Source organism: Nerophis ophidion, linkage group LG23, assembly GCF_033978795.1.
Source record: "Nerophis ophidion isolate RoL-2023_Sa linkage group LG23, RoL_Noph_v1.0, whole genome shotgun sequence".
NCBI lineage: Eukaryota > Metazoa > Chordata > Actinopteri > Syngnathiformes > Syngnathidae > Nerophis > Nerophis ophidion.
The window spans coordinates 277,072-295,689 of NC_084633.1; the positions used below are offsets into that span (position 1 = coordinate 277,072).

General features: G+C 36.7%; 1 protein-coding gene across 1 annotated transcript in view; it reads right to left on the reverse strand.

Moving 5' to 3' along the window:
• Positions 1–18,618, reverse strand: part of LOC133541584 (transient receptor potential cation channel subfamily M member 5-like) — a 109,053-nt gene that overhangs the window by 41,586 nt on the left and 48,849 nt on the right. The window contains exons 7-13 of the mRNA XM_061885072.1: positions 14,324–14,388; positions 12,101–12,334; positions 11,098–11,197; positions 7,223–7,341; positions 4,607–4,909; positions 2,147–2,248; positions 1,918–2,049 (exon numbers count right to left, since the gene is read on the reverse strand). Coding sequence (XP_061741056.1) covers positions 1,918–2,049; positions 2,147–2,248; positions 4,607–4,909; positions 7,223–7,341; positions 11,098–11,197; positions 12,101–12,334; positions 14,324–14,388 — 1,055 coding nt within the window. The remainder of the gene's footprint in view (positions 1–1,917; positions 2,050–2,146; positions 2,249–4,606; positions 4,910–7,222; positions 7,342–11,097; positions 11,198–12,100; positions 12,335–14,323; positions 14,389–18,618) is intronic.

Consider the following 18,618-nt stretch of genomic DNA (forward strand, 5'->3'; position numbering starts at 1 on the left):
ACTATTTACGTTTGTATTGTAAGGTGAGAGATTATCATCACAACCTCAACATCTCTCTTATTGTAAATAAGAAAATGTTCTTTATTAATCGACTAACTCTGAATAAATAAACCTTTAATACATATATAAATAAATATAAACTTGGAAGTAAATGTTCATAAAGTTAAAGATACATGTGAGGGCCACAATTGTGCCATTTGTATATGGATATATACAGTATGTCATATATGGAGGTTAATTTGTATCTTTATTACAAAGGTTTTTTTGACATCCAATTTAGATGATTGAATTTTTTAAATCAAATTATGCGGACAAATTCCTTAAAAAAAAGGCTGTTTAGGGTTAGGTTTGTTCAGTGTTTAAAAAAATCAGTGTATAAATATTCAGTGTACAAATATTCAGTGCTGAAATAATCGCTGCTTCGAAACGCAAGAACCACTTCCTCCAAATTAGGACTAAAGCAGTCGATCCTGTCTCAAAACCAGCCAATGAGGTGTCAAATTTGCAGTCACGTGACACGGGTCATAAAAAAAGGCAGGTAATGCAGCATGACATGCTACAGGCTATATACTGTAATCTACTGTATGTGCTTGGGTCCCTTTTTAGGAACACTTCAAACAGAGGAGGTTGCCATGCATTAGTGAAAAAATCCCAAGATTTTATGAAAACGGATAAAAGCTGATCATCACACAATAATGACTGATATGGACCGTGTCAAAAACAATTCAATATTTGATCTTTACTGAATGAGACACCCAGAATGTACATGAAAATACAGGTAGTGGGATTTACAATATTAACTATGCACAATAAAACACTGAATATTTAGAATATATGAACGCTGTTCCTTTACTACGGACCACCTCTTCAATCGATATATTTTATAATCGAGCAAGAATAACAAAAATGCAACAAACACGGCAAAACATAAATGCAAAGGGTAAAAAACAACCACATGTTCAATATAATATCACTGTTCTGCAGAACTTTGTTGTAGAAATCTGCCTTCGTCTGACACTTCCTCTCAAGCAGCAGGGCTTCCTATGGTTACCGTAGTAACCCGTATGTCACTCAAAAGTGCAGATTCTAACCAGTGGAATCATTTATGGAGTTTGAAAATATGCAGCAGGCCACATTTGTTATGTTTATTATGTTGCTTTATGCCCAGGTAACTGCCTTTTTATGCTGTCACCTAACTTCAAACTTGACACCTCATTGGCTGGTTCTGAGACATGATCTTTTAATTTACCGGAAGTGGGTCTCTCATTTCGAAGTTTTTTAGCACTGAATTTTGCTACACTTAAATTTAAAACACTAAAATTTTATTAGCTGAATTTTAAGACACTGAATTTTTAGACACCGCCTTGTTAAACAGTAATTTTGTATATACTGCACATTTTAAGACTTAATTTTTTATACAATACATTTTTAAAGACTGAATTTTTAGACAAAAATTTTTTATATACTGAATATTTTAAGATTTAATTTTTTTACAAAAAAATGTATATACTTAATTTCTTAACGCTGAATTTTTATACACTGAATTTTGAAAAGTGATGTAAAAAAATTCAGTTCGCAAAATTCAAACGCAAAAAATTCAGTTACATAAATTCAGTGTAAAAAAATATATTTCGTAATAAAGACACAAAATTAACCTTCATAGTTATATACACTTTTCTGTTCCTGCTTTGTTTACGCAAGGAACAAATATAAGTTTTAAATTAGACAATAGATGCATGCATATGAGCGCTGATTGGCCAAAACGTGCGGTAAAGTTGCAGTCATTGGGCAAACATGTGAGACCGCGCATAATTAACAGGGATTGATTCATTTGATTCCTAAAAGGACTGACGTTCAGTCTCTCACAGTTTCAATAAACCGACCATTAATAGGTCTATTTTTTTTCAGGTGTCTCACCATTTCCCAGAAATAAACAGCCATCTCACTGCGGTTCTGCAAGATAGCCCAGATGTAGAGCGCTGCCCATGGCGAGTGGCAACGTTGGTCCCGGTACGCACAATTGCCCCCATGCAGCATCTTGTTGACTTGCTGAGAGATCAACAGCAGAGATGTTAGTGTCTTCATGTTTGTATGGAAGTTTAAGTATTGAGCGAAAGTTTTAGTGAGAACAGTGATGGCTACAGACTCTGAGGGCCTTTGAAGAGCCGATCTTGAAGTCCAGACCAAGGGGCTCATAGTAGAAAGGCTGACAGACATCTCCCAGCAGGTCCCACAGAACACGTGATACCTGTATCAACAAAAAAACTCAATAAGAAACTAGAAGTTTATTTGATACTTGTCTTCAATTCAGTGGTGTAAATGTGAATTATTTCATGCAGTGGAAACCGTTTATGTTGACGCCCCGTTGACATACGTGAGAGGTTACCAAAATTAGTCATTGTTTGTGAAACTGTGGGCACATTGTGCAGTCCATCACTGCTTGATTACAATGACAATAAAGCTTTTGAACCTAAAAAAACAAACTTAAACGGGTGAATTTTCTTAGCTGCTAGGTTAATGGTGCCAAGGTTTAATTTTGAAGATAACTTTGTACAGAACATGAAGTGACTGTGTGCACATTTGTATGCCATGATGATTACGTATACAATATATAGTATATATTAGTCATTGATGCTATAGGGATATAGAGAATACAATACCATCGTCATATCGTGACAATGCATGTTGATGACACGTGTGTGCCGCAAATTTGACAGCAACAAACAACGCAAGGTCGAGTCCTCGTTAGCGGCTATTGTAACTCCACAGTACAGCTCCTAAGTCACTAACCCTTGTCTTTACAACGACAAAAAAACATTTTTTCTTACAAGTATCATCACTGGAGGACAAGGGATCGCTAAACCTGCACACTGTATGTATTTATTTTAGTTTAAGGTTTTTTTTCCCCCACCCCTATAAGGTTATTCATTTTCTCCATTAATTGATTAACGTGGAAGCCGACTTAAACAAGTTGAAAAACTTATTCGGGTGTTACCATTTAGTGGTCAATTGTACGGAATATGTACTGTACTGTGCAATCTACTAATAAAACTCTCAATCACGCAATCAATTCTCTGCCTACAGTAATGTTATAATAATCATGTATATATATTATCACACAACTTTAGTATGCTTAAAGTCCGTTGCTATAGTTATTAGCTGTTGTGCTCAAGCTGCATTTTTTCTATCTGTGCAAGGACAAAACGTCTTGTCTGAGAGGTGGCCTCAGCACAGATGTTATCTTTGTTTTAGCCCGCTTACAGCCAAGGACTTCAAGGACCTCAACAAAGATAAGTTGACAGCACAAAGACGAAGCAGAAACAAGGAAATCACAAAGCCCAGCACATTCCATCACATATTGTGCGTACTGGACCTGCTTTGCATAATACAAAGTATACGTGACAACTCCTTTTAGAGGTGGCCTCAGTGATGTTGACTATGGAACTCCTGAATAAGTAGAGGGTTGTGGGAGCTGAACCTTAGAGCGTAGGGCGAGACTGTGACTAAGTACGCAGTTCCATGCGTTCTCCTCATGAGCTAAATTGTCTCTGCATGGTTCCTTGCTTATTGTCTGTTTAATAAATGTCATCAGTAAAAAGTCACAAGTAAAATGACAAGTAAAAACAACTAAAAACTAAGGTTTGGGGCATTGTTTTTTCTAAAGGCAAGGAGACGCATCATTGTGGGTTTCCTGCACATTGTCTTCATCACGAAAAGAAAATTGTAATCCGCAGGAGAGAATCTCTATGCCGTTTTCAAATATGTTTATTTTTATTTTAGAGTTGTCAGTTTGAAGCATCCCTCTGTCTCTGACTGCCTCATCGTCATGTGTCCTGAGTGTGTGTTTGTTATGATTTTGCTTACTAGTTTTGTTGACCTGCTTTATTTTTCTGAGGGAATTCTCCTGAAGAAATTAATAAAGTACTGTCTATCTATCCATCTATCTATCTATCTATCTATCTATAACCAATCATTATGGATGTTCACTGTATGTATGGATGTTATCATTCATCCAGGTCTTTGTATTTTCTCTGAATTTTTTTGCCTATATTTGCAGTTCATTGTCTCTCTTTGTAGCTTGCAGTTTTATGTAAGATACTTCGCTGCATGGGTGTAAAAGTAACTACAAGAAAAGCTACTCCTTTAAAAAGTAGTGAAGCTACTTCTCTAAAAATTAGTAGATCTACTCGTTCAAAAAGTAGTTGAGCTACTTTTTCAAAAAGTAGTGAAGTTACCGCCAAGCTACTGGGAAATGTAGTTAAGCTACGTTGCAACGCTGCATGCATAAAATCAAAATCATCACCCTGTATATCGTTATCGCAATAGACTGCAATATATATCTCGATATACATTTTAGGCCATATTGCCCAACCCTAACTACAAAACATGTTGACATAAACTGACTGATTTTTCACAGCAATTACTCTCTTGGGTCTCAAATATAATGTCAACAAAGGCCATCTACTGAATGTCGGTATCAACTTAAGAGGGCATAATGCAGGATTTGATGACTTGGTCCCGCATAGACAGGTTTTCGATATAAGACGGACCAAATTAAACATGTATAGTGTCATATTTTGCAGGAGGCATATTGTCATGAACACACCTCAAACAAGCTGAGGTCATTCCCTGAAGCAGGTCCGGATGTTGCACTCTGTGTGCTCAAGCGCGGTGCCCCTATGACTCCGTTCAGACTGGGTCGAGATCCATCCAGACTCAGACGGTCACTCAGGCGCCTCTGCAGTAGAACGTAGGCCACGCAGCTGTCCGAGAGCGAGCGATACAAACTCTCCAAGCGCTGGTATGTCAGGTAGTCCAAAATATTCAGACCGTTTTCACAGAAGAGCCGCACAAACTGAGGCTTGTCGTTGACGAGAGCATCTGTCATTGAACCTTCCAGGTCATCGTACTGAAAATACAATCACCCTGTCAATATTGGTAAAGCACACATATCCCGTGTTTCACCAACTACACAAAAAAACATTTAAGTAGTGCTGTCACATGAATGTTGTCATACAGAAACCATCTACCCGTCCATCCATCCAATATCCGCCGCTTATCATAGTCCGGGTCGCTTTGGCAAGAGTCCAAGCAGAGATGCACAGACTTCTCTATCCCCAGCCACCCAGGTGGGTGGGACACAAAGGCATTCCCAGGACAGCTGTTAGACCGTCCCTCCAGCGTGCCCTAGGTCTTCCCCGAGGCCTCCTCCCGTTCGGACATGACCGAAACACCTCACCAGGGAGGCATCCAGGAAGCAGCCGTACGACATGCCCGAGCCATTCCACTCCTCTTGACGTGGAGGAACAGAAGCTCTACTCTGAGTCTCTCCCGGATGACCGAGCTTCTCACCCTATATCCGAGGGTGATCCCAGAGATCCTTCGGAGGAAACTAATTTCTACTGCTTGTATTTGCGAACTTGACATTTCTGTCATTACCCACAGCTTGTGACCATAGATAACGGTAGGAACGTAGACTGACCCATAAATCAAGAGCTTCCCCAGCAGGCACAAGACATTAAAACAACGTTGAGAATTTGTTGAATTAGGTCCTGACATTGAACAACTTAAACAGAACGTTGGAACAAGATGCTTTTTGACAACATTTAATCAATGTTGGGTTCTGACGTTGATTTCACCATTGAAATTTGGTCTTTTCCCAACCAACAATGTGGATCCAACGTTGAACATCAAAGTTGTTTCAATTAACAAATACAACTATTTTGCAACGTTGCTCCAAGTCATCTCAGGGCGTTGAATCGTTCGCAACTGAACTGCTCACTTCCTGATGTAGCATACTGGTCAATGAAGGTGATCAGAACTCCATTTGTTTACAACTGAACTGATTCCGACTATTTTGGACTTGTAGTAGTCGATCCACAGCGAAGTTACACTTCAACGACTGTCGTTGGCCTTGACAGTTATGACTGCTCGTTTGCATTGCAACGGTTGATTTTTTCCTCACTACGATTGGGCGAAACCATCCTTGCCCAGGTACACCATCCTGGTTTTTGGAGTATAAATATTTGGGGCTTTGGCACCAGCCGCTGGACAAGATATGACCAATCTAAGTCTATGAGCACAAACTAATGAAGCCCTGAGATGACCATGACCTGGATAAATGAGAACCTTCATAGGGTGGTTTCAAAGTCAGTTTTAAAGGACATGTATGTATAATCAATGTCTTGTGCCTGCTGGGTCGCCTTCTGGCTCAGTTTTCTCTTCCTCACAACAAACCGGTACAGTGACTGCATCACTGCTGACGCTATTTCGAGCCGTCTGTCAATCTGGTGTTCCGTTCTTCCCTCACTCGTGAACAAGACTTAAACTCTTCTACTTTAAAAAAATAATAATAAAATGCTTTACTTAATTTATTTATTCAAAACTTACTTACAGTTTTATCTAAGCCACACGTGGTTGTATTTTGAAGTGAAATATGTTAGCGAGCAGAACAGTCAGAGTCTGCACAGAGTTTGTATGCATTCACCTGATCACTGATTGTATGGCAACACACGCCACCTTTCAGGTTACTATCCGCATTTAAAGTAAATAATTGTGTTACTAATCTGCGTATACACATTAATCAATCAAATTTTACTTGTAAAGCCCTTGATCACAAGTGCCTCAAAGGGTTTCACAAGAAACCTTGAGAAGGGATCGCAGATATAGGGACATACCCCCCCTTGCAGGTTGACCGACTGCAATGAATCTCAAGTGGTTGTAGTTGTTGAATCGTTGAATTAATATTATCAGATTAATTGATAAATTAATAGATGTAGTGGAAATCTAGTCTATCGGGCAACCAGCTGATAGTCATTTTCTTTAAAGGCATGTACATTTACAGGCATATACATGATTAATGCGATCATTTTTTTGAAAAATCACATGACATTTCTACATTAAGGCAATCTAACTACTTATCTTGGTGCTAAAGTAAAGGAGACTTTGAGGGTTACTGTAGACCGGGGTGTCAAACTTCAATTGCACATGCAGTCTTAGTAGATCACACGCAACACGCCCACACATGCTATTATATAGATTGCACAAGGTATATAGATCTTAGGACACGTAAAACTCAGTGTTAACCAGGCCATGAATCACCAACAACTTCAACTAATCCACTGGACTTGACAGGATGGAGAAAGAGAAAATAAATCTATAAAAATATTACCAGATGTTAGGCTAAAAGTTGACATTTTTAATAATAATAATCCACTCTGACCTTCCACAGTATGTTCCCGGTGAAGAGTTCTGTCTTGGCGATGTCCACTCGGTTCCAGGCCACAGCCAGTTTCAACTCTTCAGTGTACTCACTGGCGTCGCTGGACAAACGTTTGCTAGCTTGACAGAAGACACACAAACAAACACACACTCTCATGGTAAGAGTGATAGCTAACATGTTCAAGTAGAGAATGAAACATATTAAGAAGCTTTGATAATTTCAGAGCTAACAGAATTCAAGACATTGGCAGACGTAAAGAACAGAGTTAAAGCTGAACTGCAGAAAAAAAGACACAGGTGGGAGAACGCAGGCAGATTCTGAGAGCTAGTAAGCTAGAAAAAAAGAAAACAAAGAAGGACGCAGGAGGGTAGATTAGTATATAAAGCAGCAGAACGCAACATGTTGAGAACCCTGACGACCAAACCTGGAGATTTAGTTCTTTTATCATAAACTACATGAGTGTTCTGAGTGTATAATCAATCTTGTATTACTTTTTTATACCATTATGTTATTATGTGTACCTGAGGGTTAATTATATTTTAATGGTATTTATTAGGGATTTTTGAATGAAACACAATTCTTATTTGTAACTATTTTAATCGAATAAATAAAAATAAAAATCTATGAATTTTTATATTATTTTGAACTGTCCTGTCCAGCCACTCAGGTAAATCATATTGTTGTTGTAGATGCCCATATCCGCTGTACAGATTTCCTTTGGAAAATAAAAATGAGGGACACTTATCTAGTTGCCTTGTTGACTTTATTAAAGGTTTGGATAAAATAAAAAATAAAATTAAAAAAAGTTATTCAAAAATCTATAAAAGCTGTTCGTCTATTTTGTTGTTAATCATAGAACTGGCACCCATTGTTCTTAAAAAAGAATACATTTTTAATCGAGAATCGTTCTGGATTGAGCAATTTTCATTCTGAATCATATCGCTACCCCAAATTATTGAATCGAATCAAATTGTGTGATGCCCAAAGATTCACACAAGTGTTTTGCATGTATAATTCAATCTGGTTTTACTTTTTTATACTATTACATTATTATTGTATGTACCGATACCTGAGTGTTTATAGTATTTTAATAGTATTTACCAGGATTGTGGGGAAAAATCGATTCGAATACGAATCGAATCTGTTGTGCGATTCAGAATCGATTCTGATTTTTTTTTAATCGATTTTTTTGTTTGTTTGTTTTTTTATCAATCCAACAAACCACTACACAGCAATACCATAACAATGCAATCCAATTCCAAAACCAACCCAAAAGTAAAGAAACAAAAATGAATATTATCAGCAACAGTATCAATATAAGTTATAATTTCAGCATAGTAGTGATTAAAAACCCCTTATTGACATTATCATTAGACATTTATAAAAAATTAAAAAAAAGGAACAATATTGGGTTGTACTTGTATAGCGCTTTTCTACCTTCAAGGTACTCAAAGCGCTTTGACACTACTTCCACATTTACCCAATAGTGTCACACTTACATCGCATCTAATAAGCTTGACAGCACACTTTGTCCAATGTTTTCACTTAAAAAAATAAGTCATATTTTTGGTTCGTTTAATCATTAAAACAAATGTACATTATTGCAATCGGTTGATAAAACATTGTCCTTTACAATTATAAAAGCTTTTTGAAAAAAAATCTACTACTCTGCTTGCATGTCAGCAGACTGGGGTAGATCCTGCCGAAATCCTGTGTATTGAATGAATACAGAATCGTTTTGAAACGGAAAAATATCGTTTTTGAACCGAGAAACGCGTTGAATCGGAAAAATCGATTTATTATCGAATCGATATTGAATCGAATCGTGGGACACCCAAAGATTCGCAGCCCTAGTATTTACTAGGCCTGTAAAAAAAATAAATTTTTGAATGAATAACGATTTTTATTTGTAACAACTCTTAATCGATTACAAAAATAAAAAAAATTGATGTATTTATTTTAATCTGTCCTATCCAGCCACTCAGGCAAATCATATTGTTGATGTAGAAGCCCAAATTTGTTGTACAGATTTACTTTAGAAAAGAAAAGTTTAAGATACTTCTCTTGTTGTCTTGTTGACTTGATTAAATGTTTGGGTAAAGTAAAATTGATTAAAAAAAAAGTTTTCTCTTAAGTTATACAAAAAACTACAAGAGCTTTTTGTCTATTTTTGTTGTTAATCATAGAACTGGCAACCATTATGGTTAAAAAAAAGGTATACATTTTGAATCGAGAATCGATTCTGAATCAAATCGCTACCTTAAAGAACTGAATCAAACCAAACTGTGTGATGTCCAAAGTTTGTGTGTATAAGTCAATCTGGTTTTACTTTTTTATGCCATTATATTGTTATTATATGTAACTGAATGTTTATCATATTTTATTAGTATTGATTAGGTGTGTAAACATTTTTATTTTTGAATGAATCATGATTTTTATTTGTAACAATTCTTAATCAATTGAAAAAAAATAAAAAAAATTGATGTTTTTATTTTAATCTGTCCTGTCCGGCCACTCAAGCAAATCATATTGTTGATGTAGATGCCCTTATCCGCGATACAGATTTACTTTAGAAAAAAAAAGTGTAAGATACTTCTCTTGTTGCATTGTTGACTGTATTAAATGTTTGGGTAAAATAAAATACATTTAAAAAAAAAAAAGTTTTCTTTTAAGTTATAGAAAAAAAAACTATAAGAGCTGTGTGTCTATTGTGTTGTTAATCATAGAACTGGCACCCATTGTTGTTAAAAAAGAGAATCGATTCTGATTCAAATCGCTACTCCAAAGAATTGAATCGAATTGAATTGTGTGATGCCCAAAGATTCACACAAATTTTCTGCATGTATAATTCAAGATAATTTTACTCTTTTTATACCATTATATTATTATTTATGTACACGAGTGTTTATTATATTTTAATAGTATTTATTAGGGGTGTAAAAAAGTATATTTTTGATTGAAACGTGATTCTTTTTTGTAACGATTCTTAATCGATTAAAAAAATATATTTATTTTAATTTGACCTGTCCAGCCACTCAGCCAAATCTTATTGTTGATGTAAATGCCCATAAATGCTGTTCAGATTTACTTAAGAAGAACAAAGTGTGGGATACGTCTCTTCCTTGTTGACTTTATTAAATGTTTGGGTAAAATTTAAAAAATCAAACAGTTTTTCTTTACATAATACACAAACATATTAGAGCTGTTTGTCGATTTTATGGAGGAATGTAGTTAGTCATAGAACTGGCCCCAATTGTTGTTTAAAAAAAGTATAGATTTTGAATCGATAATCGTTTTGAATCGAGAATCAATTCTGAATCAAATTGTTACCCTAAAGAATTTAATCGAATCGTGTTGTGTGATACCCAGAGATTCACAGCCCTACCATTTATTATTTGTATACGATACAGGCAAGGCTCGCTTGCATGCTTTCATCAGCTAATTCATTCATATTATGTCTTTATTACATGCGAATGTGCCATGTTTTTGATTGGAAATTTTTTTTTTTTGTCTTTCTTTCATAAATGTTCCTCACCTTACACGGGAGAGTTTTCTCATAAAAAGTGGGCATTAAAAGTTTCTTTGAAGCAAAACAAGACAATGAAGAGTCTAAAAATAAAAAGAATACAATTGGACCCGTTGGAAGTTGGTCACGTTTACGTCGATCAATTAATCAAGTTCCATTCCGCAATATATTTATCCCTAAAAAGCGCCTGTTTAAGTCGACATATATCGTCAACCACTTTCGTTGGAAAAATTTTACGAAAAGTATAGCTCTGTTTCGACATGTGTATTGTTAACGTCATTAAATCATCACTAATAGAACAAAAATGTGTTCATGAGCTGCATTACAGTATTGAACACACAAAACATACCTCGAACAAGGGCTTTGAGGAGTACATTATCAAATTCATCAAGTCCCTGCTCCGCGTGGAACACAGTGATGAGCTCTCTGTTAAAAAGAATAGTCAGAGCCTGGACACAAGGAAAAGAAAAAGTGTACATTTATTTTCCACGGCAGTCACCTATCACACATTTTTGTATTCAATTATTATACATGAATGCAACTATTCTGTTGACTTGTGGAGGATTGATGAGCCTTTTGTTTGCTTTTGTGCATCGTTGCACCGTGTTGGAACGTTTGTAAATGTAATGTGTGGCTTTATATTAATATTTGCCCGTACTTATTTGACCTATAGAGGATTTGATGGCACATTTTTGTTACAAAAAATAAAATAAAATAATATAAATAAAAAAACAGAGGCTGTTTCGCAGGTTTCTTTGCTCTTTAAAAAATTAAAAATTAAAAATTCCCTTGAAGAGCAGAGAAACCTGCGGAATAGGCTTGTAAGGATGAAATAGTCTCTGTGTTTTGTCATTCAATGCATTTTCTTTATTTTCATGACTATTTACATTGTAGATTGTCACTGAAGGCATCAAAACTATGAATCAACACATCTGGAGTTAGGTACTTAACAAAAAAATGTGAAATAACTGAAAACATATATATACTATTATTATTATTATATTCAAGTTTCTTCAAAATAGCCACCCTTTGCCCTGATTACTTTTTTGCACACTCTTGGGATTCCCTCAATGAGCTTCAAGAGGTAGTCACCTGAAATTCTTTTCACTTCACAGGTGTGCTTTAAGCTCATCGAGAGAATGCCAAGAGTGTACATTAATCATATATATATATATATATATATATATATATATACACATATACACACGTTATATTAGTGGGGGGTTGTATTTCTGTTAACTGTGTGTCAACAAAGACTTCAATAAACAAATGTTTACAACAAAAAAAAGCAACTGTTTTCGTAAACCTTTTCTGTAAGACAAACACACAGTTATGGGTGACATCTAACTCACGCTGTCCACCAGTTTGTCCTGGTCACTTTCATTTGGAAAGTGTTTCTGGATCTTGTCGTGGATCCTGTCACGGATGTCCATGCAGATACAGTCCATATCACCCGCCTCGAATGAAGAGGGGCTTATTGCGATGCAAGGAAGAGTCATTAGAAGCTCACTGATCAGGTTTGCAGCTGGACCAGTGTTGGCAAGGACAAGCCAGGGAGTGGATTTATTCAAAGAATTCTCTAGTCTCTGCACAATAGAACAGACGTGCACCAAAGAAAAGTTAGGACATTTTTATCGGAGTGACTTCATCAACAAGTAGAAGGAATCGGTGCCATTTGGGTATGATAAATTAACTGTAAAGTTTTTTTTCAATTCAGCAAAGAGTCTTGGACATAGATTTGAATGCGTATTTAACAAATATAATTTCAAAGACTTTTTATCTACCTTAAACACAGAAAAAAAGTCAAAAAAAAAAAGGGAACAGTGCCTACGAGCGGGGAGATTGCTTGCGCTTTTAAAAAGCTCAATAGTCAGCACGCTTGTCTTTCACACCGACGACCTGGGATTGCGCCCCGTTCGGAGTACTAGGGAAAAAAACAACGCGGGTCGAGAAAAGGGGTAAAACAATCGCTACTCGAAGCAGAGTTGATAGCCATAAACATCAATCATTGCATTGCGCCATCAAACTTGGGGGCCCCTGATTGGGAATGGGCCCGCCCAGGTAAGCCCGTGCATTAACTGACTATTTGATGATAGTTAATAAAAACTCAGCCTAGTGATGTAACATAACGTAAATTATATTTTGATCATTTTGTGTACTTTCGTTCATCTACTTTTTTTGTGTCTAAATAATTAAGGATGGGGTTTGATAAGATAGTTCCGATTCCAATATGAGTTTTGCTTGAAAATGTGGTTCTTTACAGAGTCCAAAAGGGGTAGAAAAATTGTTTGCAAAAATTTCAAATCATTCGCCGATTTGCAGCACTGGGAACAGTTCTCAATAAGATTTAGTGTTGAAGAAAGAAAAATAAGTATATTTTGAGACAGTTACAACAAACAAATGGCACTGATTCGGTAATATGAGCCTGAAACATGCTTGATCGAGTTTACCCAACAATTATATACAGTTTTGGGGGGCGCCCAAACCCCCTCCTAAACAGCTGCTCTTCTGCAGTGCACAGAAAATATAGCATAAACACATTTAAAAATGTTTTTTCTTACTTTGTGGATTAAATTAGTCTTTCAAGTGCTGCCGGTTAGGGTCCGGCAGATCGATAGAACTATAGATAGGGTTTGGGCTAGTACAGGGGTGTCAAACGTACGGCCCGAGGGCCAGACCAGGCTCGCGAACAGGTTTTTTACGGCGCGCGGGATGAGTTTCCTATGTACAAAAATTAACCTTAAATTTTTGAATGAAATAAACAGCTGTTCTAAATGTGTCCACTGGATGTTGCAATAGCATTTTTTTTTCTCTGTAGATGATGCTACAAATGTATAAAATAAACCACATGGTGTACATCAGTCGAGGAAAATTATCCAACTACATAAATAACATACTGTAATTTGATTTTGATATTATTTTTTTATCATGATAGATTGAAAATTTACACCAATGAGTTGACTGATGAACATTATCACATAATTTATTCAGAAAATGTAAATAACGACAAATAAAGATAAAATACTATTAACCTCAACATGTATGTGTAAAGAAAACATGATTTTGTACAATTTCAGAATGTGCTCCTTCTATTTTAAAAAAAAAGAAGGGGTAAAGGTATGAAGAATTCACTGACTTTAAAATTGTACTGTTTCGACTTGCACCTTTTTTCTGTATATGTGAAAAAGTAAATAAAAAAAAGTTGGATTAAAAAAGAAAATAATCTGAACTTGTCTTTATTTTTAGGTTATCGTGCCGTGATTTTACCAGTCCGGCCCATTTGGGAGTAGAATTTTCTCCTTGTGGCCCCCGATTAGTTTGACAGCCCAGGGCTAGTATCATTCGGCTCAACACCAGCACACACACACGTGCTTCCCAAATCTGTACATTTATGTTTGGCTTACGGCAATCTGGTATGCAGTTTTTAGTGGAGTACAAACAGAATCTGTTCTCTTATATTTTTCTTCTTTTTAAAGTAACATTTTAAAACGTTGCGATCACTAGCTTGTATCGTTTCAATTGCTGCTATATGCAATAATGTAATCTTATTTTTGAGAAACCAGTCCACTTCTTACTTTCAGCATGCTGGCGTCTCCTGAGATGAGCATACACAGCACTGGGATTTCAATGCTGCCACTACCTGTTGGAGAACAACAAATATCAATAACAATGGCAAAAAGATCTCATCAAGCGCAAAACGTTGGTGCCAGTCAGTCCTTAAGATCATCAAAGTGCAGTTATTAATCATGTTTTTTTGACAATTTTTATTTAAAACGGTGGTGGCTGTCATGAACACTGTTTATCGTCTTCTCTTCCTTAAGGTACTTGAAGTCTGTCCTCAGCTGTTTAGCAGGCTGGAAGATAGAAACTGTTGCTGCGAGACAACTTGCAGTGGAAGATAACAAGTTGTGTGCCTTTGCACGGATAGAAAAGTACAACTTGAGCACAATAGATAATAACTACAGCAACGGCCTTTAAGCATAAGATATGTGTGATAACTTATACATAATTATTCTAACATACTGTACACCCCGGTAGCTACAATATGCAGTATCTTGGAGAGATTTTTAAGAAACATGGAGTGTTTTATCACTTTTATGCGGACGACTGCCAAATTTATATGCCAATTTCAAAAGGCCACGGTCCCTCACACCCATTCTCAATTGTCTATGCGACGTCAAGGCTTAGTTAGCCCAGAATTATTTAATAATGAATGAGGGGAAAACGGAAATTTCAGTTTTTGATCCGGCCCTCACTGACATGGGACCATTGCAAAATTATGTGCGTCCCAAAGTCACCAGCCTTGGCGTCACTATAGACAGCGATTTTAAACTTGATAAACAAGTCAATGGCGTTTTAAATTCGTGTTTTTATCACCGTCGTCTTTTAGTAAAGGTTAAACCGTTTTTATCTTTTAACCTTTTTGAACAAGTCGTGCATGCTTTTATTTCAAGTCGCCTGGACTACTGCAATGCACTTTATGCTGGCATTAGCCAAAAAGCTCTCTCCCGGTTGCAGTTAGTCCAGAATGCAGCAGCACGACTTTTAACAGGGACCAAGAAACGCCATCATATAACCCCAATTCTTCAGAGTTTGCACTGGCTCCCTGTTCATTTTAGAATTGATTTTAAAACATTGCTGTTTGTTTTTAAAGCTTTACATGGACTGGCACCTCATTATATCTCAGACCTCATCCCAATTTACACTCCTGCGCACACTCTGAGGTCCAAAAGCCAGCTCCAGCTCGTGGTGCCCAAGACGAGACTTAAAACCAGGGGAGACAGGGACTTCTCTGTGGTCGGCCCTAAGCTCTGGAACACTCTGCCCTTCCATGTTCAAACTGCTTCCACAGTGGAGTGTTTTAAGTCTTGTCTTAAGACCCACTTTTATTCTTTGGTTTTTAACACTACCTGAGTTGTGTGGTCCTCTGTCCTCTGTGTTTTTTATACATTTTTATTTTTATTTTAATGTTTTAATTGCTTTTACCTTTTAAAATTGTTTTTAATCATATTTATTTTTATATTGGTTTTATATATATATATATTTTTTTTTATTCAGTCATTGGTGGAGCATAATATTGTTTTTAATAATGTTTTTAACATGGCTGTGCAGCACTTTGGAAACGTTCTTGTTGTTTAAATGTGCTATATAAATAAAGTGGATTGGATTGGATTGGATGAAAAACTCAGACATTGAACATTATGGAAAAAGGCGCAAAGCAATATATAGCGTAGCAAGTGTATTCCAAAAAGAAGAAACAATTGAATAAATGGTAAATGGCTTATACTTGTATAGCGCCTTTTTACCTTCAAGGTACTCAAAGTGCTTTGACACTTTCACACATATTCACCCATTCGCACACACATTCACACACTGATGGTGGGAACTGCCATGCAAGGCCCTAACCACGACCCATCAGGAGCAAGGGTGAAGTGTCTTGCTCAAGGACACAACGGACGTGACGAGATTGGTAGAAGGTGGGGATTGAACCAGGAACCCTCAGGTCACTGGCACGGCCACTCTCTCAACCGCACCACGCCATCCCCGTTATAATAACAAATTCCACCAAGTGAGCTTGCGTTGCAGCTGCATGATTACTGCTCGGCAAATACTGCTCGTGTCATGACCTGTCTTGTCTGAGTTGGACTTTGTGGGGTTTTTTCCATGTTCATTTTTTGTGCTCTTATTTTGTAATCTTTACATCCTGTTTTTTTGTGTCCTGCAGCATCTTGACGTTGATTACCAGAACACCACTTCCGTGTTTGTAATCAACGCTGCGTCACATTTAGTAGAAGTTGGACGTCGGAGCTCGGAATGACATCACAGCCAAGTTATGAGTGTTTCGGTTACGAGTTCGGAAATCAAGATGGCCACATTGTTTTAAATTTTTCCACCATCCATCCACGAAAGCTATTTTTGCACTTGTCTAGTCTGAATATAAACAATTTATGGGAAAATATCGACTTTTTCTACAACCTTCAAGCTCGGTTGTCAATATTGCTAGTGACTTACAGCGTGTAAACCACATGAAATAAATGTAGTGTACAATACAGTTACGTTACCGTGTATAAACTTACAACAATATATTGTACATAAATGGCTGATTAACTACAACAAAAACTAATCAGAAGTGCTAATAGCGGATATTATAGAAGCGCATACATATCATTGTTCATATTCAGAGCAGCCATCTTTAAAACGAACTCGAGGGGTGGTGATAATGCTCCGACTTTCCGAGTCGCAAATCCAACCTCGAGGGGCGTTCCAGTTAAATTTCTGACTCGGAATTCGGTAATTCCGACTTCTTAGTACAAATGGAAGACACCACAAGAATGTTCAGCTACTGCTGCTGGCTGGTGTTGGGACACTGCAAATTGTTTTCCTTGTGGACACTCACTTTTACACGCGGTAAGTCTTTGCTGTCATCCAGCATTTTGTTTATTTGGGTGCTTGTCCTTGCGGCACTCGTCTTTTGTTTGTTTGTTTAGTCTTGCAATAAATCTCTTTTTACCTGCAAACTTCCGGCTATCTTCTTCTGCATCCTGGCATTACGACAAGCGTCGCTAACAGTACGTTTCCTCTCTATACATCAGCAGGGGCGCACTGGGACAAAAATTTTTCCATGGACATTTTGGTGCTGATTGGCCCACTGCATTTCCCAGAAAGCCCAAGTTTTTTATACTACTTGACTCTTAACCTGAATTTGTTTGACGTAAGTTTTTGAGTACTACAAATAAAGTATATTGATAACAATTTTTTCAATTTAAATAACAAAAACAAATTAAAACAAAATATTTTTTTCACTGTGGGCCTTATGCCATCGATTTTACTTTCTGACACAATCCTGACTGCATATAGATCTCAAGCGCTCTGCTTCCAAAATCAGCTCCTAGGATTACCACTGTAACACAGGACACTAAAAAAAAGGGTGAAAAATCCACTTAATTGTGACAAAGCAGGGAAGTGCTATGAATATTCAAAAATTTAACGTAAGCGCCCTGACATTTTTTATTTGACATTAAAAGCTATTATTGGTTGTCTGGCATGTCTCACGTGCCAGCAGCAGCTTGTCCCCGGGCCAGACTGTCCGAGTTAGTGTACTTACACCAAGGCAAGGTGCAGCAAATAATGAATACATGAATAATAAATAAGCGGCCATCCGTCGATCGGTCCCTAATTGATCAGCCCACCGGGAAACCTTTTTTTTATTATTATGCGAGCAAGAATTTCATACCTGTGTTTGATTCAATTTCAAAATAAACTTGTATTTTATTGATGGGGACATATTTACTAAACAGACTAACCAAATTTCTTTCATCTTAAGTTGTCAGACTTGAAGTGGAACTGCACTTTATTGGAATTTTGCCTTTCATTAGCAATCATTATGAAAGACATGACAGAGGGATTTTTTTTTTAATGAATTCTAAATATAGTTAATGGGAGCCGCTCTATTTTGTCTATAAAGCCCTTAAAAAACATTCAAACATCTTCATTAAGGTACATGATGTAAGTATATTTGTAATGTAATAACGAACACATTTATAATAACATTTAATATTTACGTATTTTGATCATTTTAAGCAAACACGGCGCATTATTTAAAAAACAAATCACAATGTTTGCTTTATTTTTTAACATTATCACTGATTATTACTCACTGCAGACTTCATTAGGGGGCCAACAAACATACCATACCATCACTTACTGCACAAGGTCTGCTGTTATTGGGATGCCAACTGCTAGGATGTTGATATATTCCCATTTCAATGAAGAATGACTTATAATCCTCAAGAAGAAAAGGTAGGTGGAGCCAAGCATCTTTTCATGTCGTTCTCGCCATTTGCGGTTCTAAATTGGCTGTCAAAGTGTA